At 47.3% G+C, this 25,333-nt stretch overlaps 2 protein-coding genes across 8 annotated transcripts in view; both read right to left on the reverse strand.

Moving 5' to 3' along the window:
- Positions 1 to 118: 118 nt before the first annotated feature.
- TMPRSS6 (transmembrane serine protease 6) lies at positions 119 to 19,275 on the reverse strand. Of its 4 annotated transcripts, none has more exons than XM_027663799.1 (18): positions 18,430 to 19,275; positions 16,651 to 16,807; positions 16,348 to 16,490; positions 16,093 to 16,160; positions 14,666 to 14,850; positions 11,951 to 11,992; positions 10,782 to 10,986; positions 10,304 to 10,440; positions 9,644 to 9,756; positions 9,076 to 9,185; positions 7,857 to 8,002; positions 6,813 to 6,911; positions 4,720 to 4,833; positions 4,317 to 4,433; positions 3,430 to 3,598; positions 2,744 to 3,015; positions 1,917 to 2,053; positions 119 to 1,226 (listed from the first exon to the last, which is right to left on the reverse strand). In XM_027663799.1, the coding sequence occupies exons 2-18, from the start codon at positions 16,805 to 16,807 to the stop codon at positions 1,068 to 1,070; spliced, it is 2,373 nt and encodes a 790-aa protein (XP_027519600.1). In that variant the 5' UTR covers positions 18,430 to 19,275; the 3' UTR covers positions 119 to 1,067. The 4 variants fall into 4 exon arrangements, with proteins under 4 accessions (XP_027519600.1, XP_027519591.1, XP_027519577.1 ...); XM_027663790.1 differs by having other exon boundaries at positions 14,666 to 14,799; positions 18,331 to 18,435; XM_027663776.1 differs by having other exon boundaries at positions 18,331 to 18,435.
- Positions 19,276 to 22,140: 2,865 nt separating this feature from the next.
- Positions 22,141 to 25,333, reverse strand: part of IL2RB (interleukin 2 receptor subunit beta) — a 35,141-nt gene continuing 31,948 nt past the window's right edge. For all 4 annotated transcript variants that reach the window (XM_027667154.1, XM_027667144.1, XM_027667135.1 and 1 more), the window contains one exon: positions 22,141 to 25,170. In XM_027667154.1, coding sequence (XP_027522955.1) covers positions 24,349 to 25,170 — 822 coding nt within the window. In that variant the 3' untranslated portion in view covers positions 22,141 to 24,348. The remainder of the gene's footprint in view (positions 25,171 to 25,333) is intronic.

Here is a 25,333-nt window from a genome sequence, read left to right on the forward strand (position 1 = left end):
GGTGGGCAGGGGTGTGGAAACTTTTACCAGTTGCCAGTGCCAGGACTGGACCTTGGTCAAAAACATACAAACCCCAAAATAGGTTTTAACAAAGTGAGGCAAACTAGAGCCAAAAAAATCCTCAGATTAATTTTATTTCTAATTCTAGAGAGCAGTCCATTGTGTATATATCCATATACACACACACACATATGTGTATCTTTAGTAAAAAACCCGAACCCATAGCTGTTGCAGTTCAAGCACTGTACCCTGAAACCTTCTCCTTCACTTCCTGCATTACCTGAGATAGGAGATGGAAGCAGTTGAGACATCCTTATGTTAAAGGTATTTAGAAGGGCTGAGGGAAGGGAATGGGAGGCTGCTCCAGTGTTTTTAGTGAGGGAAGTACAGCAGTGGAGGCTGGGTGCTGCTCCAGCAGGAAGGCAGGACACGTGCTTGGGGGTGCAATGCTGGACTCGTGCCTGGGAGTCAGTGAGACGTGAAGAGTTGCCTGGCTGAGCTGAACAGCACACTGAACAGCACACGCCAGCTAAGAAAAGAAGCAATTAGGGAGATGGAAGAGGAGGAGTGATGGGAGGGGAAGGGGGATGAAGGATAAGCAGCAGGAAGGAAGAGGGAGGCAGATTGATTTCACAGTTACTGGAATCTCTAACTACATCAGTCACATTTTCTTTCAGCAAATGTTCCAGCATAAGACTGTGGCTGAATCACATGTTTTGTGGAAAGTTCATGAACCCTCTTATTCCTCTTCTCAGAAACCATCAACTTGGGACTATTGCTGTGTGTCATGTCATTGCCCCCAACTCCTCCTCCCTCCCCTTCCCTTCCCCCCTCTTTTGGATGGATAGCCTAAAAACCCCTTGGGATGCTCTCTGTGAAGCACTGATAGGGAAGAGGGTCTGCCTGCTTTTATCTACAATCCCTACAGCAGCCTTCTCTTGCCCTATTCAGAAGAACATCCTGGGTCTGACTACATCCCACACTCTCTGAGAGGCAAGTGAGCAAGATCAGAAATGAGTGCCATGTGAGTGTAGGTGTGATGGGGAGAAGATAGAGATGCACTTTTCTCAGCTCATGGTTTGCTTTATCCAGCCCAGCACTTGAGTGATCCTGGTGTATACTCCATAGTGATTTGGACGTGCACATCCCATTCCCCAGCTGACCAAACCAGCCAGAAACCATCTGCCACTGGGTTCTTTGCAGGCCAGCGGACCTCCAGAATCACCCTAGAGAAAGGAAAAGTAAAATGGGGTGATGGCGATCCACCAGCTTTTTCTGCTACGTGATTACACTGTCTTTGATTCCCTCTATGTGCAGATTCCTTTGTCCCCTCAGCTCATGCCTGGGATATCTGCAACATTCCTTGTACCTTAGGCAGATGTCAAAAACAGTCCCCATTGCAAACACCTAACACATTCATTCCTTCATCATGCAAATTCCTCCCCCTTAGCCACATCCCAAGAAGCTGATTGCTCTACTGTTTCCTTTTGCTCCATATGGCATTTCCAAATATGTGGCAAGGAAGGAAGCTGGTGGAATTTAACTGGATACTAGGAGGGATGGGAGAGAAGAATTCCTGGAGATTGATAGTAACGAAGGAACAGACAGGTTACTGTGTGTGACAGGTGCTAAAGAGGCTGTAAGAGACTAATGTAGGCACCTTACTTGAAAGTGGGAGGTTAAGAGTGGAGAGTGGGCTGAAATGAGAAAAGGGTACGTTTAACTCTATTTGGATACTGCCTAAGGGAAGAAGTAGCCCTGAGAGCCATTGCTGGCCACTTAGATCAGAGGAAGTGTTGGTGAAAGGACATTCTATGGTCTTTTAACCCTCATTACAGGCCGTGGATTGCATCCATGAGACTAGGGACACACTCCACCTCTGGCAGTCAACCTTGATCCCACAACTCCTCTGTCACCTGGCAGGCATCTTTCTTGCCCTTGTAGTACCCAGCACACAACATCCTGGGAGTAATCATGTAGTGATAGGCCTCACTGCAGATGTTCTGCTGGATGAGCTGCACGTCCACCTTCTGTAGAATATTGCTGATGTGCCCTGAAAGATGGAGCACCAAAAGCACTGCAGGTGAGTTATGGTGGAACTTCCCACTGTTTACCATGATCCCTCAGCCTATGCCTATCTCACTGCATGCTGAAACCTGCCATTGTAATTTCTGTTCTGCTCTCCACTGGCATCACAATCTCTGATCTTCAGTAGAGCACTTCACCTTCATGGAAGGAGCAAAATTCCCTTTCAAGCCTTTCCTTACAGAATATGTTGTAGACTCTTCAGCTTTTGGCACAAGGGGGATTCTGGTTTGGGGAAACCTCTAGGTTCTCAAGAGTCCTGAGTTTGTTTCTCATTGAAATGGATGTTAAGCTTTTCTGTCTAAGTATGCAAACCATGAGTGTCCAGCTCTGTATAGTCTCCTGAGTGTTTCCATTCAGGAAGCAGCAGGAGCAAGTGTGTGAGTGGGTGAAGGCACTAAGCTGACCTGAAGGACTATTCTAGTCTTTGAATGAAGAAACACATGCTTTCCCCATATAGATTACCAGACTCTCAAACCTGCCTCTCTAAATGAGGTTTCAGGGCACTCAACAGGTAATCTTGATTTGTTACCCAAAATTAAAAGGAGTAAAGGATGTTTGGGATGAACAGAAGCCTGTTCTGCCTACCACACATCTGAACCTATGTTTCTACCTTGGCACTGCTACAGTAATCCACCAACAAAGACCTTCAACCTACCGCCTTCCTTGAGGGCCCCCCAGCCAGTGATCCAGCAGTGAAGGCCAGGCTCAAAGAAGTGAGAAGGAGCAGGCAAGCAGATAGGCTGGATTAAAGGTGAGATGATCACAGGATGGTCCAGCTGGAGCAGGGCCACGTCGTAATCATGGCTGTCCTCCTCGTAATAAGGGTGGAGGAAGAGGCGGATCACCTTGAAGGACACCTCTGTATGGCTGGTGGCATTTTGAAAGTATTTGCCCAAGTAAACGGTCCATATGGAGGGGGAAGCCAGCCTGTAGGATGCAGCAGAGAAGCATGGGACCAACACAGCATGCTCTGCTGGTAATGCTATCTCATCCCATCTAGCACCTGCTGACATCTCCATGGCTGGAGCCATGACAGCATGGATACATGCCAGAGCCAAAGGAAAGGTGGAGCTGTGAAGCATTTTCTGCTAAAATTGCCCCCTCAAAGCTGTTCTGTGAATCCCAAAATTGCTTCTTTTTCCCTGCACGCACGCCTAAATACTAGTGCATGTATCCATACCCCTTTCTCCTGTTCCAAGCCATGGAGAAGCATGGCAGGAGTGCCAGATGAAGGGTGCAGCTGCCCCACGACATTTTCACCAGTCAGAAGAGCCTCCAATTATGCATGACATGGCAAGCAATGCAAATCTTTCTATCCAGAACCCTCCCATCTCCGTTTACCTCTCATCCTGGAAGCAGTGCGCAGCTGAGACCACCCAGCGATCAGCAATGAGTGTTCCCCCGCAAATGTGGCGGCCCCGAACTTGTAGGCTGGCCTGCCATGGCCATTCCCCTTCCACAGAATTCAGACCACCCACAATCCTGCTGAGAGGGGCTTGCATCCCGCAGTCTGAGGAGGAGACACGGCAGGTACTTCAAGGAAGGAAGGGAACATGATATACTGTGCCTTCCCTTTGTTTCCTACTTAGTTGACTGAAGAGTTTGACCTCTGATCCCCTGCCTTACCTATTCAGCAGATGCTTTATGTACTGCCCAAGACAGGTGTAGTGAGCTCTCCCTCCCAGTGTGTGTCCCTGCTGATGCCTGCACAGTGCTCCCCACCTCCAGCTGCATCCTGGGCATGCCTTTGGGGCAGCGTGCTGACTGTGCTGTCAGGAAACCCTCCCAGTCATTCCCTTTCACTGCCTACCGAGGCTCCAGAAAAAAATAAGTAGAGAAATCAAAACATAAATTCTCTCCCTGTCAGTGGCCATGCAGACATGGGTGATTTTTCTGGCTGGAGCCTTGTATGATGGTATTACTTCACATAAGCCAACACAGGGCTCCAACAGGAAGCCTGTGGGTTGAACCTGGATTATGAGACATTATCTGGCCTGATGCCTCTGCCTGAAGGAGATGAGTTCAGCACCGAGTTTGCTCGTTGCTGCTGACCCTGCCACCTCAGGATGGAGCAGGAGCACTGATACTGTGGGACTGGGGTGGGGAGAAGGTGGTGGAACAAGGGAGGATGGGTGCTTTTTCTGGGGTGGTGGGGAAAAAGGGGACCACCTGCAGCTGCATGTCATCCTGAACCTGCCTGAGTGACATGCAACTGATCATTTCCTCACCACAGCGCTTCTCATCAGACAGGTCCTTGCAGTCTGCAGTGGTGTCACACAGGGGGTTGGGTTTCTTCAGACAGGTCCCGTCTTCACAGCGATAGGTGAAAGGACCACAGGGGACCCCTGCAAAAAGGAAGGGGAGTCAAGGCTGAGGGAGGGCATCTGGTTGTAGACATAGCCTGAAGTCCCTTAAGTGGGGGAGAAAAGCCAACAGAGAGCTTGTGGGAACTCCATAAATGATGACAGGGAATTTCCTGAACAAACAAACAGCTCACAAACATTGTGAGCAGGTCAGGCAAGTTAACTACCAGCTGGTGTCCTTATGTCACATGAAGGAATTATGCTTCCAACAGCCTTGGTTCAAATGTAGGGGAAGGCATTTTTCATGCCAGCACTGTCCCCTCCCTACCTTCGCTGCACTGCTCCTCATCGCTCCCATTGACACAGTCCAGCTGCTGGTTGCAGACCTTGCTGAACTCGATGCAAGTGCTGTCTTCGTGGCACTGGAACTTTGCAGGACACACTGCATGGAAGGGAAGGACAGGCGAATTGGGCATGCAAGACAAGGTGTGAGGTCAGGGTCCTCAGTGCACCAATAGTCTCTACAAACTCTTCCCACACCTCATAAGCTGTGCTTAAGACCAGCTCTAGTATAGTGCAGCTGTGTAGTTTTTGCCTGACCTACATTGTAGGTATGCCTGCACCCTGCCTTAACACTTTATTGTTGCTGACTTTTCTTTCTTGGCCTCAAACCTGCCTCAGCACTATATATGTGCTTTGAGGTCACTGGACTTCTCAAGCTACCATCATCAGACCTGGTCTGCTTGCCTTGTTACGGTTCTGTAGGACTGCATCCTGTCTGATGAGGTCACTGTTCCTCCTGCCTTGCTATCACCCTCAGCTCATGGATCACCATCTCATACAGACCAGTGGTTCCCCTTGCATGTGAGTCCTGAACGACAATGGAATCCATGAGCTCTGATGGCCACTCAGGATGGAGATAGGCCTGTCCATCACAGAGTTTAACTTCTGATCACACATTTCTGTAGCAGGAACTCGTCCTGTGTTTGTGCAAATTTATGTACAACACAGAACGTGATGGGCCAGTACCTCCTGGGCATTTTCTTACTGCAATGACTGTAATTTCTTCATTAATTAGCATGAGGATTCCAGATGACTAAAGGCACATGAAGGTCTGAGGCAACTTGAACATTGATTTCAAAGACAGGGTCTGTTCCATACAGACATGGAGTGAATAACCAGAAAAGCAACAGTATAAGAAAGAAAGGAAATCACGACATTTCTCTTTTGTTTTTCAAATATGAAGGGATGTTTGAAAACACTGAGAAAGTTTTTTTGTTAGTCTTGGTCTGTGTCAACCTGTGGAACTGAATGACACAATGTCGCTGGGGCCAAGAAGCTACCAGGCTTCAAGAAAGGATTAGATATTCATAAGGATGCAAATGTATACACGTCTAGATGAAGGAAGCACACAAACCCTGATGTCAGACAGATGGATGATGGGACAGAGAACACTGTCAGCAAAACTGCAGACAATACAAAACCCAACCTTGGTGATCCTGTGAGAGCTCTCACATTTCTAGCACTGTCTTAAAACTTCCTTGAGAAAGATTTCTCCTTCCTTTTTGTTTAGACTTTTCCTACACCTTCCTCTGAATCTTTCAGAGTTGGCCACTGTCTCCAGTAGCTCAGGATCTTTGTCTGAAAAAACAACCATAGGGGACAACTAATGAAACATTAGTGATGCAATGTTAGTGATGTTGGGGCAACAACATGATGAGCTGCCCCCTTACACTGGAGATGGGAGAATAGATGAATTAGATGTCATGTCTAAACCTGAATCACAATTCCTATAAAGATGGGGCTCTGCAGGAGTGCTGGGATGCTAAGGGTGGTGTTCGTGTCAGCACTAACTGCTGTTGGCATGAAGAACTGACTGGGGCTGATCAAGGACTTTGATGCTCCCAAACTGGGGCACAATATGTGACTGATGATCTGTACAGATCAAATGTCACAAATGGCCTGGGGGGAAAGGAGAGAGAGAAGGGTAGTAGGCGGGCTTGGGTAGGTGTGAAATGGGAGGGGGATGCTGAGTGTATGACAGCAGAGTGGGCTGTAGGCCAGGGCTGAGGTTGATAGTAGACCCTGGGTAGGAGGAATGCAGGACAAGGTGGGGGACAGCCTGAGCAGGGGGCTTCTTTCAGGCTGCCTGGAGCTCTTGGTGCGTGGGTACTAGGGGGTTCTCCCAGGAAGACTGTGCTGCGCACAGAAGCCAGAAGAATTGCTGCTCCATCCAGAGCAGGCTAAAGCTAGACAGCAGTGGGATGAGACTTTCAAGGATGCAGAGGTTTAAGTTTCTGGGGGGAGGTATGAGGCTGTACCTAGGCTGACCAAATCTTTCCCAACTCTCCCTGCTTTTGGAGAAGCAAGGGGCTGTGTCTTGCTGAGACTGAGGACCAGTGGGGAGAAGAAATCACTCACCACAATTTCTCTCATCCAGCCCATTGGGGCAATCTTTGATCCCATCACAGGCTGGGACGCACAAGCCATTCACCAAACATAGGAACTCCCCAGGACAGGCTGTGAAACCAGCAGAGAGTGGTTAGTGCCCAGGGACTGGAAACCTTGTGCACCAGAGCACCATGGCTTGAAAGTGAAGCACGGAGCTGCACACTTTCCTGACCACACAAGTTCTGCTGCAGTGTGCTGGCAGCACTCACTGTGCTCCCCAAAATCTGCCTCGTCATCTGCTCTTAACAAGGGCAAATGGAGCCAGGCTATGCACCTGGCTCTTTCCCTGTTCTGCATTGTACCAATGGGCAATAGCCAGGATAACCACCTGCCTGATAAACCATATCTCTAGTTTAGTACTCTTTCATGTCTCCTGAATGCTGTGGGAAAGCTGAAATAGGCTCTTTGGAGTTGTTATTAAAATTTGGTTGGGACCTTGAAAGGGTTGGTGTTAGACACATACTGGCAGCTGCATGTCTTCAGGGACTGGTATGCATTACTGGCACCCTTTAGGAGGGAGACGGTGAAACCTTGTAAAGACAGACTGCAGACAGCATTTGTATATGCGTGTATGTATATTTGTGTGCAGTTTTATTTGTCTCTTGTTTGCATGGATTCCAAGGTGAACAGGAAAAAGCTCTCTAAGAGCTCTCATAATCAAAACAAACGTTGCTTCAAGCAGAGATGATTTCTCAATGAATTCCCAAGGCCAGCCTGTGATGTTGTTATGAGGGTAAGATTTTAGACAACTCTCTGACCTTGGGTTTTGTCACATGGGTGCTCTGGCAACATGAGGCAGGGCCACAAGTGCAGAAGCAGCTTTGCACGTAAATGCCTCTCCTTTTGGGGAGATCAATGGTGCATGTGTCACTGACTTGTGAGCATGTTCCTGAAGGGTGGATGGTGTGTAGGGCTCATGGAATGTGCCTTGTGTTTTTCCTAGCACAAGCCAAGTGCACAGGGGCTGCGAGTACCCACCACCCCACTAAGGAGCAGGGAGAAGCCTGAACTCACGGTCAGATTGGTTGTACAGGCTGTAAGCTGCCTGTACACCAGGGCCAGTTAAGGAGATCTGTGAGGTAAAGGCGATGGTGATGTCAGCAGAAGATGAGACTGGGATCCTCTCAGCGTAGGCTTGTAGGGTCCGCAGCCCACACAACCTGAGGAGCAAACACAGACAAGATGGCTTGGACAGGGAGGGAGGAGAAGACAACAGAATGGGGCAAGGGGGCTTGGTGGGGCTGCATTGGGAAGAGGGCCACACAGATTGGGTGTTGGGGGAAAACCAGGAAGGGAAAATGCCTTAAATATGCATGAGATAGAGAGTCCAGAGTGACCCCACTATCTCTGGACATTTCCCGCTTTCTGGCAGGCACTGAATTCAGGCCATGCAAAGCAGCTCAGTTCTTATAATGTAAGAAGATTCTTCTTTGGCATCCTCCTGAAGAAACCATGTTGCAGAGATTATGGCACTGACAGTTTAAGAGTTGAAGGTGGGGAGAGAAAAAGGAGAAATCCTAAGCCAGGGGAACACAGCTTCCTGATCATACTCATCAAAGGAAAAGTTACATCCACAGGAACAGTGGAGAAGACACTAATGAGATGGGTCGGGGGAGGTTTTGGAGGGAAAATGGCAATTTTGCAATAAGTGGGAGGAAAAAATAAAAGCTGTGGGTCCATCTATCTCAGAGCCTGCTTTGGGAAGATGAGAGCACAACAGCTCTCCACCCTTTGCACCTGGGCAGTGGTGAGCCCCAGCTAAATATAGATGCTAATTTTGAGAAGTCCTGCAGGGGGAAGTGGCTGCAGTCAAAAAAGGAGGATATGGAGCTAAGGGGAAGATCTGTACGGAGGTGGATGTAAGGCAATGGCACACACAGATAATATTGCAGAGGCGGTGACAGGCAGATTTGCAAACACAGGAGATGTGGGAGGACACCAAGGTTACACACAGAGGAGAAAACTAAGAAGCCTGGTGCAAACAGCAAGACAGAGAAAGCAGGCTGGTAGCTCAAAGAAAATCCATAAGAAATGTGTTCACTGGGGAGACAGTGAACAAGGCAAGCTGAAAAAATAGAAAAGCAAGAGGCACCAGCAGAAGCAGTGGCCACTGAGTGTAGGCTTGCCTTTGTCAGGTATGGTGGCTGAAGTGAGCAGGGAACCTGCAGAGGTTTAATACGAGTTTAATCCCAGGTGGGAAGTGAGAGAGAGAAACCAGGACCCCAACACACACCTTCTGTTCTGAATTATCCACTGGCCTTGGGTACAGGGCAGGTCGTGCTTCTGTCTGCTGAGCGCATAGGCATCGAACCAGAGGGTGACTCCATAGTCGAGGGAAGGGACCTGCAGACAAGAGTGTCCAGAGCAGAGGAGAGATGGCTCCTATAAGTGTTGCAGCACACTCCATAAATCAGAAATGAGCAGCGCAGATGTGAAGACCAGATGTGTCTGGCCACATCGCGGGTGAGAAGGAAGGAAGTGGGGCCATGCCATAGCCCAGGGTGGCTCTGCTGCTGGTGTTAAACCTGGCAATTCCTAGCACTCTGGTTCTGCTTTGAAGAACTCCTCTGGAGACCAGACTTCAGATTCCTCCTCAGCTATGGTATCTCTGTGCTGGTATGCAATATTAGACTCCTTACCCTTCAGAAACACACCTTATGTGGAGGTTAGGCAGGTTGTCACCTACTGCTTGCTTCTCATGATGGTCTGACTCAGAGAAATGGCTGTACTCTCCACAATGCGTGGAGTGCTGCCCGGGTTTCAGGGATGGGTTGGTTGCTCTTCTGGGAGCTGGCTCTTACCGTCATGTGCCAGGTGCACTGCGTGTTGGGCGAGTAGTAACTGGGGTAATGTGGGGTGCCGATCTTCCCCTGCAGCTCCAGGCCCTCCCGCAGAGTTATATTCACTTCACAAGCTGTAAATACAGACATTCAAGGCCCTGCTATCCGCCAGCTCAGTCTCAGTGTGGAGATGCCATGTATCCAGCCCATTAGAGAAGAGGATAAAAGGGACTGATGCTAAAGGTGATTGGGGTGTTCTGCCATCTCCCTTCAAGTGGCCATTTCTACCCAGCAAGACTTTTAGCATCCCCCTCTTATCCAGAGAAGGATAATAATAATGTCTATTACTGTCTTAGAGTCTTATGTAGAAATTACATTTATCTGCGAGTGCATGTGGATGTGACGTCCAGGCCACATCTGGTCTGTCCATGCATGAGACCCTTCTTTTAAAGTATCATGATCTCTCAGGCTCTGCCTGCCAGAGCCCGGGCTCTAAAGGCTTGAGCCACATGCTAGTGTGTGAGTACAAGTGAGGGAGCAACACCTGACTTGCCTTTTACTGACCATCTCTACCCTTGCAATTCAGAGTGAATTCTGCCCTTCATAGGGATGAAGGACTTCTAGGAGGAGATGTCCTGTCTTCTCCTATATCTACAGCCGCCCTCCTCCAGTCTTCCTTACCTTTGAGGGGCACCGCCTGTGCTGAGAGGATGAAGGGGTCAAAGTAGCTGTACATGGCTTTTTTCCACACAATGGACATGACAGGGCCAGACGAAAGGATTTCCACAATGGGCTCCTGCCGGCTGCAGCCATAGATCCTCGGGGAAAAGAGATAAAAAGATGGGAGTGCAGCAAGCAATAAACAAATGAAAGAGAAGAATGAGAGAGACAATGGAGGTCTGTGTTATCCATACACAGCCTATGTCTGCTGTGAGGCACAACTGAACCAAACAAAGGGCCAACGGTGAGACAGCTCGTGCTGCACAGCTGCCTGTGCAATACATATCCCACATCAGTGACTTCAGCTGATCAGCAAGAGGCAGGTTCTGCATCAAAGAGAATTTCCTCTGATGTAGTCTAACACCTTCCTCTGCTGTGGTGTGTCACGCCATCCTGCCTGGCTTCCCCACCGTGTTCCCCCAGCTCAGGAGCTACCTACGAGGTGATGAGGTATTTCTCCAGGGGCCCAGCTGCATCGTACATTGCCAGACGGTCCCTGCAATCAGGGAGAGTCCACTCCAGGTGCAGCTTGATCATATAGCCCTTGGGGCCACGAAGGTGCCAAAGACAACTGGAGGCCAGGTAATCAGGGCCCTCTAGCCTTAGGATGTCATCCTCCTGGACGTAGCTGTACCTGTAGCAACCTGAATCAAAGGGAAAGATAGAGGGATTCAAACGTTTGGGTGATCTAAATGGAGGCAAAGGGGAGCTTAGGGATGGTTGTAAGGGAAATTAAGATAGGAGATTGCTAGGGACATCAGTGTGAACCACATTTTAGGGTAAGGCTGACTCATCCCAGTGATCGCAATTTAATTCTACATATGTTGTGGTGTCACTGATCCTTTTGTACTGTTGCCACAGTTTTTCTCTCTAAGAACTGTCCTTGATTAAGCTAATACTACCTCAGGCTTTAAATATCAGCACAGCACAGTTTTCTTTCATTGGCTTTATTTTCTTTTTCACCTTTTTCTTCTCTCAGCCTCATATTCTTCCTGGCTTTACATCTCCCTTGTCTGATTTCCAGGTTTCAGAAGACTTTCACACTAGAATTTTTGAGTAAATATCAGCTCAAAGGTGAGTTTCTAACAGCACATCTAATGCAAGCTGCCAGCCACAGCACTTACAACACTGGCCAAAATTACTTAAAGCATCTTCAAACATTGCTAAGACAACAGACTCTTAAATGACTGACAGCACATCCAATGCAGAGCCATGCAGGAAATGCCCACCGCCCCCGCCCACACACATGATCAGCAACACTGCATGGTGCCTGAAATTAGCACTGTTGTACCAGCTCACCAAGCTACTTGACAGTTCTCATTAGGACCAGGACAAGACTAAGGTGGCTGCATTGCCCCTGGTAGCTGATATCTCTGCCTAGTGGAGGCCTACGGGGGCAGCGTTGTCAGGATGCTCAGAGCCATCCACCACACAGCTGAGTCATGTAGTTTGCATCTGGCCAAGCAGCAGCACTGGTGCTCCCTTGCTCCTACTCTCTTCTTCCCTTCCCAAATTTTACAGCTCCAGGAAGCCAACAAGCTTTCTGTCCCCTGTGAAAATCCCTCCCACAAAGTCATGAACTCGAAAAGAAAGGAAAAGGTAGCCTACCCAGAGTGGATTTCAGCACTGCTATGTCTTTCACACTGGATTCTGTTAGAAAGAAAATATATAAAGGAAGATAAACCAAAAGATAAACTGGTTGGATCTGAATGCTAGCACAGCAGGTGAGGACTCCCTTCCTTCCTATGTAACTGGTTCACTCACAGCTTTGGCATGGGGCATCCTCCAGGTACCTCTCTGTCTGCTCTAGGGGACCTGTTTCAGCCATGCCTTCCCCAACCCATCTCTCTGCCCTCTGCCCCAAATCCAGCAGCCCCAGTTCATACTTTCCAGCCCACCACAGACTTCTCTGCTTTTTGCCTTGTCCATTTTTTATGTACTATTCCAGGACCTCTTCCCAAGAGGTCCTGAAATTGCTTCAGGCAGTCATTTCCCTCCTCTGGCAGTCACACCACAAGCACAGCCCCCCTTCCCAGAGCCTTCACCATCTGCTCTCCCAGTTTAAAGAACCCTCATTGAAAAATACAGGAGTTACTGAGGGTGGAGAAGGAGGTCTCTTTTGATGGTCACTGGTTGATGAGCTACTCAACATCCTTATAGAGTCTGACTTTGGAGAAGGGAGATGCACAGAAAGTCACCAGCAAGGACTATAAATCTGTGCAAAACAGAGTCACAGGGTGGACAACACTTTTAAGAGAGCTGGGCTTTCCTCCAGCCTCCCAGCTGAACTGGAATCAGCCAAAGACCAGGTGCTACTGGGAGTATTTGCCAAAATATAAGGCACTGTGAGGTCAGCTGGGTGTAAGAATTGCTGTTGGGGGTTTGCCTAGGTCAGGGTTTTGGTCTTTTGTAGCTCCTAAGCAATTCTGTGGGGAGAAATGAATGGTTTTGTCATAGCAAAAACAGATGTTATGGAAAAGAGGATCCTGCAGGCATAAGGCAGGCTCCTAGAGAAGCTTATGTGCTGTAGGGAAAAGTGTGTGCTGAGCTGATAGTAAGTATTTTTGTATCTGAAGGCAATATAACTGAGTTCCTGTAGGGGAAAGGATGCCCTGAAAGACTTTTGGGGAAAGGGGAAGCTGGTATCCTGGGGCAAGTGTAGCTGCTAATAAAAATAAAGCACTGGAGATGTTGGAGAGTTTCCTGCACTAGTCAATGGTTTTCAGCTCTGTGTCTCAAGGCAGAATGAATGTTTAGAGCTAAACAGGCCAGCAAATGAGTCTGTCAGAAAGCAATGAAGTACTAATGACATGCTATTAGCTAGCTATTTTTTCACTCTAATTTTACAGGGCAGAGGAAGCCAGAGGTTAAGTCATTGGCTTGAGGTCACCCTGGTCCAGCAGTATAAGAGGTTTTTGGCTTTTGCCTCAGTTGCTAGACTGTGCTCCTGACCGAAGAGGGAGGTGGAAAGGACTAGGGAAAGCAGAAGGAGCTGGAGAAACTGTAACTGGTGTGTTAAGTCCAAAATAGAAAGAAATGTGGTCTGATGAAATGGATTAAACAGTGAAACAGATGCAAAGGGAGTAAGAGGGAACTGGGAATAGTTAAAGTATGGCACCATCATTTTTATTTGTTTATGAGTTACATTATGAAGTGAGGAAATAAAGGGAAAATGCTAGATGGGCTCACTTGGAAGCATTTAGCATATTTCCTTATGATGTCTTTGTCAAGACAGTTCATTTAGATTGGCTGAACATAAGGTCTGGTATGCTGGAAACAAATCATAAGTAGAAGGGACTGATGGTAACTGCGGGAGGAGATGTTTTCATGAGATGCTAATGCAGCTTCAGAATAAGATCTTAAAATGATGGTCTGGATGAGGGAATCATTTTGAGGAAATAGAATTTTCTTTACACACGCAAAAAAAATGACCCACAAAACAGTTGGGATGTAGAGGGAAAAGTTAAAGAAAATATGGGTGGGATATAATAAAAGAAGCTTCATCTCAGAAAAGTGCAAGTTAGCACGTCTGAGGGAAAAAATCCTGGGATGTAACATTTCAAGAGAAGAAGAAACTTGGAAATAGGACTCCCAAGAGAAGAGAAGAAAAAAAATGTATTTTAAAACCTGGGAGATTTGGAACTCAGTAAGAGGGATCAGACCAGGCTAAGAAGTTAAGCTTCATTATAAAGACCAAATATAAATTCCATTGAACTTGGACGCACTGAATATAGACACATCCCTAGTCCTTTTCCTAACACTTATTTTAGAGCAGTTTTTGTATGGGTGGCTTTTTAAACAGGCTGGGACCTTTTTTGTGGGCAACAATAAATAACCCTTAAAATCATCAGATTTAAAATCAGTCAGGTACTGAAGTGGCAATGGTACTTTGTCTCAGAAGAAGTCTTAGTGGTGACTCAGGTATGTTGCTTTTGTTCTCTCTATCAAATAGTCTGGAATAATCTCCCAAAGGAAAGTAGGAAACCTAATTGCTTGCTATTTTCAACCTGAGCTGATCAGAGTCATGACCTGTCTAAGGTCTTGCTCCAGAGAAGCCAAAGCTGATGGGTGGAAAAAAAATTACCTAGCTGATCATGGTCTGCTGTATCTCCAGTAATATTTAGTCCTTCAAAGGAACAATGATTTTTTTTAAAATCAAACTTCATTTCTTCTCTATCAGGAAGAAATAAATGTAGTTGTATTTCTGATCCTTACTATTTCTTCTTCAGGTTTCCCCTGTCCCCTTCAGTAGTGACTCCTAACCTTACAGATCTTGGGAGCATTTCTGATTTCTCAGGCCACAGGGGAGCAGCTGGTACTTACCGAGGAGAACCAGAGAGTCTGGGTTGACCCTGTACTCCGTCTGGTAGGACAGGCTGCCTGAGCTGTTGAAGCTGGTGGAGAGCTCTTGGTGGAGCACTGTGTTTACCCTCTCAGCAGTTGTTTCCTTCTGCTGACTCTCAGGGATTTGGAGTGTGAACCAGAAGAAGAAGGTCAGAGCCCCCTCCCTAACAGGGAAATATCATGTCAAATATTCTCTACATCTCCAGAACAACTGGAGAGACAAACCCCAGAGATTAACACACCCTCCACTGTTTTTCCACAAATCAGACATATCTGTGTGGAAGTTCCATCTCACTGCTGTGACCCAGAGGAACATCTCTGAATGGGGCAGGAGAGCTGCAATGTCCATGGTTTGAGCCAACGCATAGTGCTTTGTGGGAGGAAGTTTTTTTATGCCATCTGGCTTTAGTGATGACCATATGAGCTCAAATTAATGTGATAATTAATCAGGCCTGGTCTAATGAGTAGTCTCATTTCAGGTAGAAATGATCTTTGGATACTACTGACCAGGGATTGAAAAGAAACACTCAAGACTTCACTGTCCCACCTCTCAGTTGTGACAAATGGTGACAAGTGGATGATTTATGACTCAGTACCTTAGTACAACCCATTAATGCTAGGCAGGCTCAAACTGCAGGAGACTGTGACTGGGAAAGCTCTGTTCAACCAGCTAGCTGAGTAAAATGGGTGGGGGAAGACAAAGAGTTGTTGAAACAAACATTTGTTCAGTAAAAGGCTAGAGGAAGAGTTGCAAGTGAGACTTTTCTTTCCCCAATTGAAAATGGAATTACATCAAAATTGGAATTTTTTTTAGGTGAAGGACAAATTTAGGGGTGCATAGAAAAAAAAATCAGAAGCAAATGACCATTAGTCTGGAAATTATTTCTGCTATCATGATCTACTGTTATGATCTGTAAAGCTGTAGTCCTACATCTGTCCCATTCCACTGTTATCATGTTCCCAGGTGGTCCATGCTTCTTGGCTGGAATACCTTTTCCATAGGGCATTCTGACCTCTCCCTTCTGGTGCCTAGAATCAGGCCATAAAATTACTTCCTGGGATTAGACAAATTAATTTCCAGCTGTTTAGTTTTTACTGATAATGCCAAGCCAAAAGTTTTTTTTCATCTCTTCACAGTGAATTTTTTTTCCTCCCTTGAACTTTTGCCTCTCTGAAAAATTTCTCAGTTTTGGCTTTTCATCATGGCCTGGGATGAACAAGAACATCAAAATATCCTCAGCTGTGTTATGCTGGGACCATTCTGAATCTGGACTGTCCAGCCTTGCCTGGAGCTCGTGTGGAGGGACTGCAGAAATTTGTCATGGCCAGGTTTCAGTGAAACCAGAGTACAATTAACTGGAAGCTTTCACACACGAACAAGCAAATATGCTGTAGGTGCTACTCACCCAAAGGCATACACTGTGCTCGAGTTGTAATATCGACCCAGCTCTGTGGTACGAATCAGTTCCTTCAGCTGAAAAGTAAACGTCATCTGATAACTATAGTGCAATATTACAGGGCAAAGGACCTACGGCCAATCTGGAGTTTCATCCCTCTTGCTGTATAGACCCACCAAGTCTGTCCTTGGATGGGAGTACCTGACCCCTTCCTCTTTCTACTGGCTGAAAGGCCTCAGAGACTGTACATGAAACTGCTCTCACCATGTTCTGGAGCTTAGCTGACTCCAACCAGAAGGCTCTGGACTCCACATGCCCAAGTTCCGGGGAGTACCGGCAATTGAGGACCTGGAGGCTGCCACAGTAAAACTGCAGGATGGATGGTTCCAGGTGCCATGGTCTGTAGTCTGCCAACAGAAGACACTACTGGAATACCTTGTAGGAGATTGGGGTTTACCCCTTGTGTATGAGTGTCTAAAGATCACTCAGAGTCACTAACATTGGGCTGGGCATTGCTTTGACTACACCCCATCCACCTCCTGCAGGGGGAAAAATGTGAATTTTTACCTAGGAAATACCAGGTTGCTGCAGCAGCTCCAGCCAGCACAAGAAGGGCAATCCCAAGCGGCACATAGCAGAGGCAGTGATGTGAGTTACTCTCCGATTTGTCATTTGAGAGGGAGCTGGAGTCTTCCTCCTGTTCCTCGGCCTCCATCAGGGGCATCTGGTGACACAGCATGCCATTGTCAGGCTGGGTTTTATGCTTCCCTTTACACTTGTCTCTGCAGGTGTTATGTCATCTCTGTCCTCCTCTCCCAAGATCTATAGTCCCAAGAGATCTCTGGGGCCAGCCATCAAAGACTTTGATCAGAGCTAACGTGAGTAAAACTCCTAAATCAGTGGGAGACTGGCTTCTAGATCACCATCCTTGATTTTCAAAGATATTCCCTGGGTTTTGCTTCTGCCAAAACCACAAATGAATACAATAATGCATTTTTCTGAATGCAAAAGTGTTGTCCTCCCAGGCTGGGAATTGTTTTAAAACTGGTATTATATTGACCCAGAAATAAATGCAAAAGAAATCTGTGACCTCAAATGTACGCAGAAATTGCACAAAGCAGCCACAGCCTGGGAGCCCAAAGTTGCACTTTGCCCACTGTGCCATTTTTATCTTCATCCTTTAAAGTAAGCAAACCTTGCCATTCCCACCAGACCATGTGTTCCCAGGCAAAGATGATGCTGGCTCTGATTCACTAGCTGAGCTGATGAGAAGAGAGCAGCTGGTTAATGTTCAGCCCTCCACCACCCTCTGACTGTGCCAGGGGACACCTGTCTTCTTTGCCCCTCATCTACCCCAGGCTGCTTCTTTTGTTTCTCCCTGACTGCATCACTTCTGTCAGCCCCAGACTCTGAGGGTAAGAAATGCCATTGCCCAAGAGAGCCCCATTAATACTGCTTATCTCATCCACTTTTCCTTTCCTTTGCCACCACCCAGTGCATGCTTTCCCCCAAAGGCATTCCTGTGTTTCTGTAATTGGAGAGGAAAGGGATATGAATGCATCCACGTGGGAGGGGACAGAGGTCTTGGGCCTGTGTCCTGTCTATGTGCCTGTGAGTCCTCTTCATGCCCAGTGTATGTGCATGTGGATGTGAGCTTGGGGGCAGGAGTGCATGTGAGGGACTTGCTACAGATGTGGGAAGAGATGGCTGGCCTCATGCACATTTTACCCTGTGTGGATGCCATTGAGCATCACTTCATAAGGGCAAAGGGGCTTTTCAGTCTCCTTTCCCCCAGTTATGGAGCTCCAAGTCCTCCAGGCTGCCTTGCAACATGAGAACACATTTGCAGAACATAAGCACCAGGTAACTCACTCTGGAACATTAAACCCAGCCTGGTGAACATCATCACTCGGACAAACAGTCACACATCCTCTTGCTCTAACACAAGAGCAGAGAGGCAGACAGTATAAACAGGCCCAGCACAGGCTGCCCTCCCTTGCTCCTTGTGGAGCACCTCTCTGTGCAATCCCTGGGGAGGATCTCCTTCCCAAGGAGTCAAGTCAGGCAGTGCAGGAGAGCAAGGGCACTTCTCTGCTATCACAGTATCCCTTCAGAAACAGCAGGCATAAGCACACAACCACAGATGGAGAGGCAGTGAGAGTAGGGCAGGAAGCAGCAGCAGAAGAGCCTCTTTGTTAGTAGATTTGATGGTAGGCACTGGGGTTTCCCCCAGAGCTGTAGACCTACCTTTAAAGCCTGCTGCTTCCTGTGAGACCTGGCCCATACCCCTACACCAGCCAGCTCACACATGCATGGAGTGGGAGAGAAAGTAGGACATCTATTTACCCAAGCTCAAGGTCTCCGCAGCGATCAATAACCTGGTGTCACGTCCCTTCAACTCGGCCTTTGTCCTGCACCGTCCTGCCCACAATGGGTCAGAGCACCCCGTACAACCACTTTTTTCTTTTCTGAAATGGAGGGTTTGGAGGCTCACAGGGACAGAAGATGTGCAGGATGAGCAGGGGGGGTCCAGAAAAAGTCAGGGTAAGAGAACCTCCAGCTGTGCAGAGAAGACCAACCCAGGAGGCTGGTAGAGGTAGCTTATGTTGTCCTCCTCAGGGGACAGGGAGTTGCTGAGCAAATGCTGTGTTCCTTGGCCACCCTCTTTGGTCCCACTGGAGGGAGAGGTAAACAATAGGGTGTGCTCCCCAGCACAGGGATGGAGTAGATTCTGTCCGGCAGGTGTAGGTCACTGGATGGAGGGAAGATGGCAGTAGACAGCGTGTCTGGTTACCACAGTGGTCAGGCAGATGAAAGGAAAGCACAGTACCTCTCAGTCCCAGTCTGCAAGACTCCCTCTGTCTTGCGCTTCTCACTGTCCAGTCTCCTGACACTGGGCTCCCTGAACTCAGTTGCACCACCACTCACTCACTCCTCCCTGAAGCATCTGCTTTTCCTCTAGCCCAGGTCCTTCTCAGGTACTTTTCCTGTACTACCTTCTACTTACAGCCCCACAGCTCTGTATGTGCCCCTTCGTTTTTCACAAAAAGCAGCAGCGCTGCAGCCAGAGCAGAGTAAACAGAGTTATCTTGTCAATAAACGAGTGGAGGGGATGGGCACGTGGCTGACTCTTGACACGGGGCTGAGCTCCAACCAGTGACATCGACCTGGGCCAGGGCTCATTTGGGCTCATTTTGGCAACTGGGCAGAGATAGATGTTTTTAGCTCTGCCACTAGATCATGTTTAGTCTGGGACTGTATGAAGACCAAAAGCCATTTCTGTAGTTGCCTCATGGTGGATTCTAGTAAATAAATGTTAAATGTGGATAAAAAGCTGTAGTGTTTGACTGGGAATGCTTTCAGAACTGCTTGAGATTTGAGATCTGATTTCACTTTTAAAACTTACTCTGAGCCAAAATTTCCGCAGATAATGAGGGACTAGCTGCCTCATTAGACATATATGTATTCATATATAGCTTTGCTTAGTTTACACTATGAGGGCAGTGGGCCATAACACAGCTGAGGGTATTTCCCAGTGCCAAAGACCTTACTTTTTGCATTCAACTTTCCTGGAAAGAAGAATCTTCCTTCTCTGGTGTTTTCATCAGAACAAAAAATGTAGAATCTCAATCTGATCTATCTAAGCAAGGATACCACATCTGTCACCACAGGCTTTTGAATCAACCAAGGAACCAAAAGCTTGATCAGATCTGACTTCAGAGGAATTCCTTTACTGCAAGCACCCTTTACTTTCTGTTTCTTCACAGTAAAAAAGAGGGAGAGGTGTGGGAGGAGACTGAGAGTGATGTCTATTTGTGAACAAAGTACCTTGGAAAGAAGGATATGAGAGGTGTGACAGCTCTCTCTGCTGTCTCTGGGCTTAAGATAAAGAGAGGACTCATGTCTGTGGCTGTTAGCTCAATATTTTCCACACTGATATTTTCCACACGGTGTTGTTGTTCAGCTTGGGTTTGCCTCTGGTACTGATGGACACCATTGCAGCACGTTTCTGTGGTTTTGTGAACCACACACCGTGTTCGCACTGGTTCGAGACGAGACGGCTCCCCGTGTGACATTTCCAAAGAGCTCTTGGGGACCCCAAAGCAAAAGGGCCCCAAATCACTGAGAGTGTTATGCCTTTGGTATTCACAACCTAGGTTACTCACATACGAGACCACATGATCTCATCTTCCTGGAAGAAAGGTCCGGTTATCGCCAGATCTGACATCGAGCACTTCCTGCCGCAGTGTGTCACACATTCACACCCAGCATGGCTGCAAAAGCTGTCACCATTTTCACAAGGGGGGCAGAAAAGCCAGCAGGATGGTCCTCAGGGGCTTGCAGTAGGATCACTTCCAACTCTGCTTTCTGTTTTAGGCGGCTGAAGGAAGGGAGCAGGAAGGAAAGCTAAAGGAATATTGGTCCGAGCAAAGCTTTACCTAGTTCCCTACTTAGAAAAACTGTTAATTGTTTCTCCCCATACCAAATGACAGAAGAACACTATAGATTACTTAATATTTTTTTTATTTACAAAGAGACAAGCCTTTTCTTTTGTACTCAGCAGCAAGATGTAATCAGGAAGAGTACATGGATGTCATTTGGACATGCAGAGAGAAAATTAGAAAGGAGAAAGCCCAGCTGGAACTCAATCTAGCCACTGTCATAAGAGATAACAAAAATGTTTTTACAAATATATAAATAACAAAAAAAGAGTCAAGGAGAATCTCCATCCTTTATTTGATGTAGAGGGGGAACACTGCCACCAGGATGAGGCTGAACTACTTAATGCCTTCTTGCCCAGATGTCCTCAGGGTACCCAGTCCCCTGAGCTGGAAGACAGAGACAGGGAGCAGAAAAAACCTCCTATAATCCAGGAAGAAGTAGTTAGTGACCAGCTGTGCCACTTAGACACTCACAAGTCCTTGTGGCCAGATGGAATACACCCAAGGGTACTGAGAGAGCTGGCAAAAGAGCTCATCAAGCCACTCTCCATCATTTACCAGTAGTACTGGCTAACCAGGAGGGTTCCAGATGACTGAAAGTTAGCCAGTGTGGCACACATCTACAAAAAGGGTCGGAATGAGGATCCAGGGAACTACGCGCCTGTCAACCTGTCCTTGGTGGCAGAGAAGGTCATGGAGCAGGTGACCTTGAGTGCCACCATGTGGCATGTGCGGGACAACCAGGGGATCAGGCCCAGTCAGCATGGGTTTGGGAAAGGAAGGTCCTGCTTAATCAACCTGATTTTCTTCTATGATAAGGTGACCCACTCAGTGGAAGAGGGAAAGACTGTGTATGTTGTCTACCTAAACTTTAGCAAAGCCTTTTACACTGTCTCCCACAGCATTCTCCTGGAGAAACTAGCAGCCCATGGTGTGGATATATGTACTCTTTGCTGGGTAAAAAACTGGATGGCTGAGCCCAAAGAGTTATGGCGAATGGAGTTAAATCCAGTTAGCAGCTAGTCACTACTGGGGTTCCCCAGGGCTCAGTGTTGGGGCCAGTCCTGTTTAACATCTTTATCAATGACCTGGATGAGGAGATTGAGGGCTCCCTCAGTCAGTTTGCAGATGACACCAAGCTGTATGGGAGTGTTGATCTGTTGGAGGGTAGTATGGCTCTACAGAGGGATTTGGACAGGTTATCTTGATGGACTGAGGCCAATTGTAGAGGTTCAACAAGATGAAGTGCCAGATCCTGCACTTGGGTAACAACAACCCCGTGCAGTGTTACAGGCTTGGGGAAGAATGGTTGGAAAACTATGCAGCAGGAAAAGGATCTGGGGGTGTTGGTCGACAGCTGGCTGAACATGAGCCAGCAGTGTGCCCAGGTGGCCAAGAAGGCCAATGGCATCCTGGCCTGTACTGGAAATAGTGTGGCCAGCAGGACTAGTGAAGGGATTATCCCTCTGTACTTGGCACTGGTGAAGCTGCACCTCAAGTGCTGTGTCCAATTCTGGGCCCCTCACTACAAGAAAAACATTGAGGTGCTGGAGCATGTCCAGAGAAGGGCAAGGTTAGTGAAGGATCTGGAGCACAAGTCTTATAAGGAACAGGTGAGGGAGATGAGGTTGTTCAACCTGGAGAAAAGAAGGCTCAAGGGAGACGTTATTGCTCTCTACAGCTACCTGAAGGCAGTTGTGGCAATGTGGAGGTCAGTCTCTTCTCCCAGGTAACAAATGATAGGTCAAGATGAAATGGCCTCTAGTTGCACCAGGAGGAGTTCAGTTTGGGTATCAGGAAAAATTTCTTCACTGGTAAACATTGGAATAAACTCCCTAGGAAAGTGCTGGAGTTACAGTCTTTGCAAGTGTTCAGAAAACAAGTAGATATGGCACTTTGCAATGGTTTAGTGAGAATGGTAGTACTCAGTCAAAGGTTGGACTTGATGATCTTGGAGGTCTTTTCCAAGCTCAATGATTCTATAATTCTATGAAGGAAAATTGAAAAGCTTATGAAGATCTACATGGGGACAAGATACCCACCAGTGCAACCAGGATCCTTGGCCCATGTAAGACAGCAAATTACTCATCAGGGACAAGGGATTCGGTGTCTCTTTTCGAAGTTCATCTTGGAAGATTCTCAAAGTACATGAAACAGCTGGGAAAGCCTTGTGCTTCCTTATATAGGAAGCTGAGGGGTCTTCTTCACCTGTTGTATCCTGGAGACAACGGAGTAGTCCATGTGTTGAGACAGGTAGTGAAGAAGCTGATGAGAGGAGAGGCACAGTTCCCACAGCCCTCTCAGCTACAGGCAGCCTCAACTTCTTTGAGCAGCTCTTTTGAGGGGAAATCCAAGCCAGTGGGTCACCCTATAGCTGGGACTCCTAATTACATTCAGGATGCATAATGCAAGGTCAGGTAACAGTGTAGGACCAGGACAAACTGGAAGCTCGATGCTTGTTCAGACAGAGATAGGAAAGAATTAGTTTTGTTAACACTCACAGGTGTGACAGAAGTACTAACAAGTTCAATATCCTTGAGTTTTGTGGTATAAATACTCTTAGAAAAACTCTTAGAGGAAGTCTAAGAACTCTTAGCACAGGGTGGTATTCTCCCACTGCTGAAAAGTCCAGACATATGGCAAGAAAGTGGACAGATGGTACAGATGTTGAACACAAGGATCAATGTAACCAGATCTTGTCTTCCTTTGCTTGCCACCTTTCCTCTGTGGTGTGTTGCTTTTTCTTAACCCAGATAAGTGCATGTAGAGGAAAAAGAAAAACAAAGTCTGTGCTGTCTCCATTTTTTATGAGTGGATTGAAGTTTTCTTTTCAGTAAAGGTGCTGATTTGCAGATTAGTTTTCTGGTCTCATTCATTGCATCTTTGCTACTAATTAGGTAATGGTTTCTCTTGAGCAATGGAAGGAATGGGCAGCACGGTTGTGATGTTTTCCACTAATACAGGATGTGGGATGAACTATTCTGCAGTCAGCTTAAGGTAGTCAAGTAACTGTAGTTTGCCAGAAGGGCAGAGAGGCTTTCGATTTCATGAAAAATATTGTAGCAAGAATGGGAAATTGTGTGAGTTAGTTTTACTGCCATTATCAGAGCTGGAGGAAAGAAAGAGGGGGAGGGGATTTCCCCAGTATTTTTAACTCAATAATGGGGATTTCTTTTTTACACTGCACTGCTGACACAGTTGTGGCTCTGAGCTGATCTTGGAGACTCGAGTCTAAAGCAGGACTGATTAGCTTAGAATGTAATCTCTGATTAAAACCTGAAGTGGGGACACCATCGGAAAAAATCACACTCTTGGTCAGTCAGGAGGAGATGTCTTCCTCCATTTCATCATCAGCCCCAGCAACGACCGGCAGTGATATTGTCCCCTGTACAAAAACTCATTTCCACCTCTTCAGGCATTTCTCCCTCCCATTAGAGGTTTTCAGGCCAGAATAAGGCAAATGGACCATATGCCTGCTCAGCCTCAAAGCTGAGTTCTATTTTACACCAAGATGCAGAGCATGGAAATGCTGGCACAGCCTCCTACTGGGAGCTGGGAAGGGAAAAGCAAGGTGGTGTGGTTCGGGATGTTACTTGAGCATTGTGGGAAGCATTTTCCATACCATCAGAGCCAATAATAACAGAAAACCAGGTTCACCTATGAAGATGAGTCTTTGCTGGCCTATGTTCTCCAGCCTCATTAATGAGCTGTCCCAATAGGTTTGCTACTGAAGTCACATTCATGTCCTGAATAGAAAAACTGTCAATCTAGCCTTCCCCGCAGAGGTGGCTTTTACCATTTGTGAGTTTCCTCCAGACCAATTCTAGATCGAGCAATGGCTATACTGGCTTTGGAGGTCCTTCAGAGAAAGGTAGGAATCAGTGTTCGGGACCTGGCTGGAGAAGGCTGTTTTGCATGGATCCTCATCCTGTCTTTGCCTTAGAGGTGGAAGCTGGGAGAGAGAAGAGGTAGCATTTGCTGCTGGTGTACAGGGGTCAACTGGAGGGTCTGCCTTCCCGCTCTGCTCTGTTGCATTGCTAGTATTGCTGTCATGCAGGTCCAGGGGATTGGGAAAGTCAGTGTTCAGCTGCTGGCACAGGTCCTCATCAGGTTGTGAAACCGCTTTGTCCATCACCTTCTCATCCTGTTTCAGAGCTCGTGTTGGTGAGGTGCCTTCGCTTGACCCAGAAATAGCCACGGCCTGCTGGGCTTCACCTTCTGTCTCTCCCATGATGGAGCTGTTTTGGAAGCCCTGGGTTGCCTTGATACAGTGAAAGAAGTTGCGAGGCAACACGGTCATGTCCTCTGCCAGTGTGCAGAGGTCTGGAGAGGGGAGAGCATGGTGAGACTTGCCATCCTTGCTGCCACTGCCCTCCTGGGTGAAAGGCTCGTAGGTGAAGTAGACCTGACAGGGCTCGATCTCAAAGGAGTTGGGAAGGTGGAAGAAGAAGTAACCTTGGTTGGTGAAGCAGCTGGATACAGAGTGCACACTGGTTTCTGAGGGAGGATCAGGAGTCAGGGATCCCTTGGAAAGCAGAAACCGGGATTCCTGGTCATTCTTCTGCATTACTTCGAGCACAGAGATCTCTGGGATTGTGCTGTTCACACAGTAGGAAGATGTGGAGAATGGGGAGGAGAGCCATTTCTAATGGGAAAGAAACACGGGAGAGAGAGTGAGAGAGAGACTGTGACACCCAAAGTATAGTACTCAGTGAGGAACAAAAGGTTTCTTTTCCTGAGTGACCACAACAATTAAGCGATCTGTTCTCTGTCCAAGTACCAGTTACCAGGAGGAAATTTAACATTCA

Source organism: Corapipo altera, unplaced genomic scaffold, assembly GCF_003945725.1.
Source record: "Corapipo altera isolate COAL_440 unplaced genomic scaffold, ASM394572v1 1, whole genome shotgun sequence".
NCBI lineage: Eukaryota > Metazoa > Chordata > Aves > Passeriformes > Pipridae > Corapipo > Corapipo altera.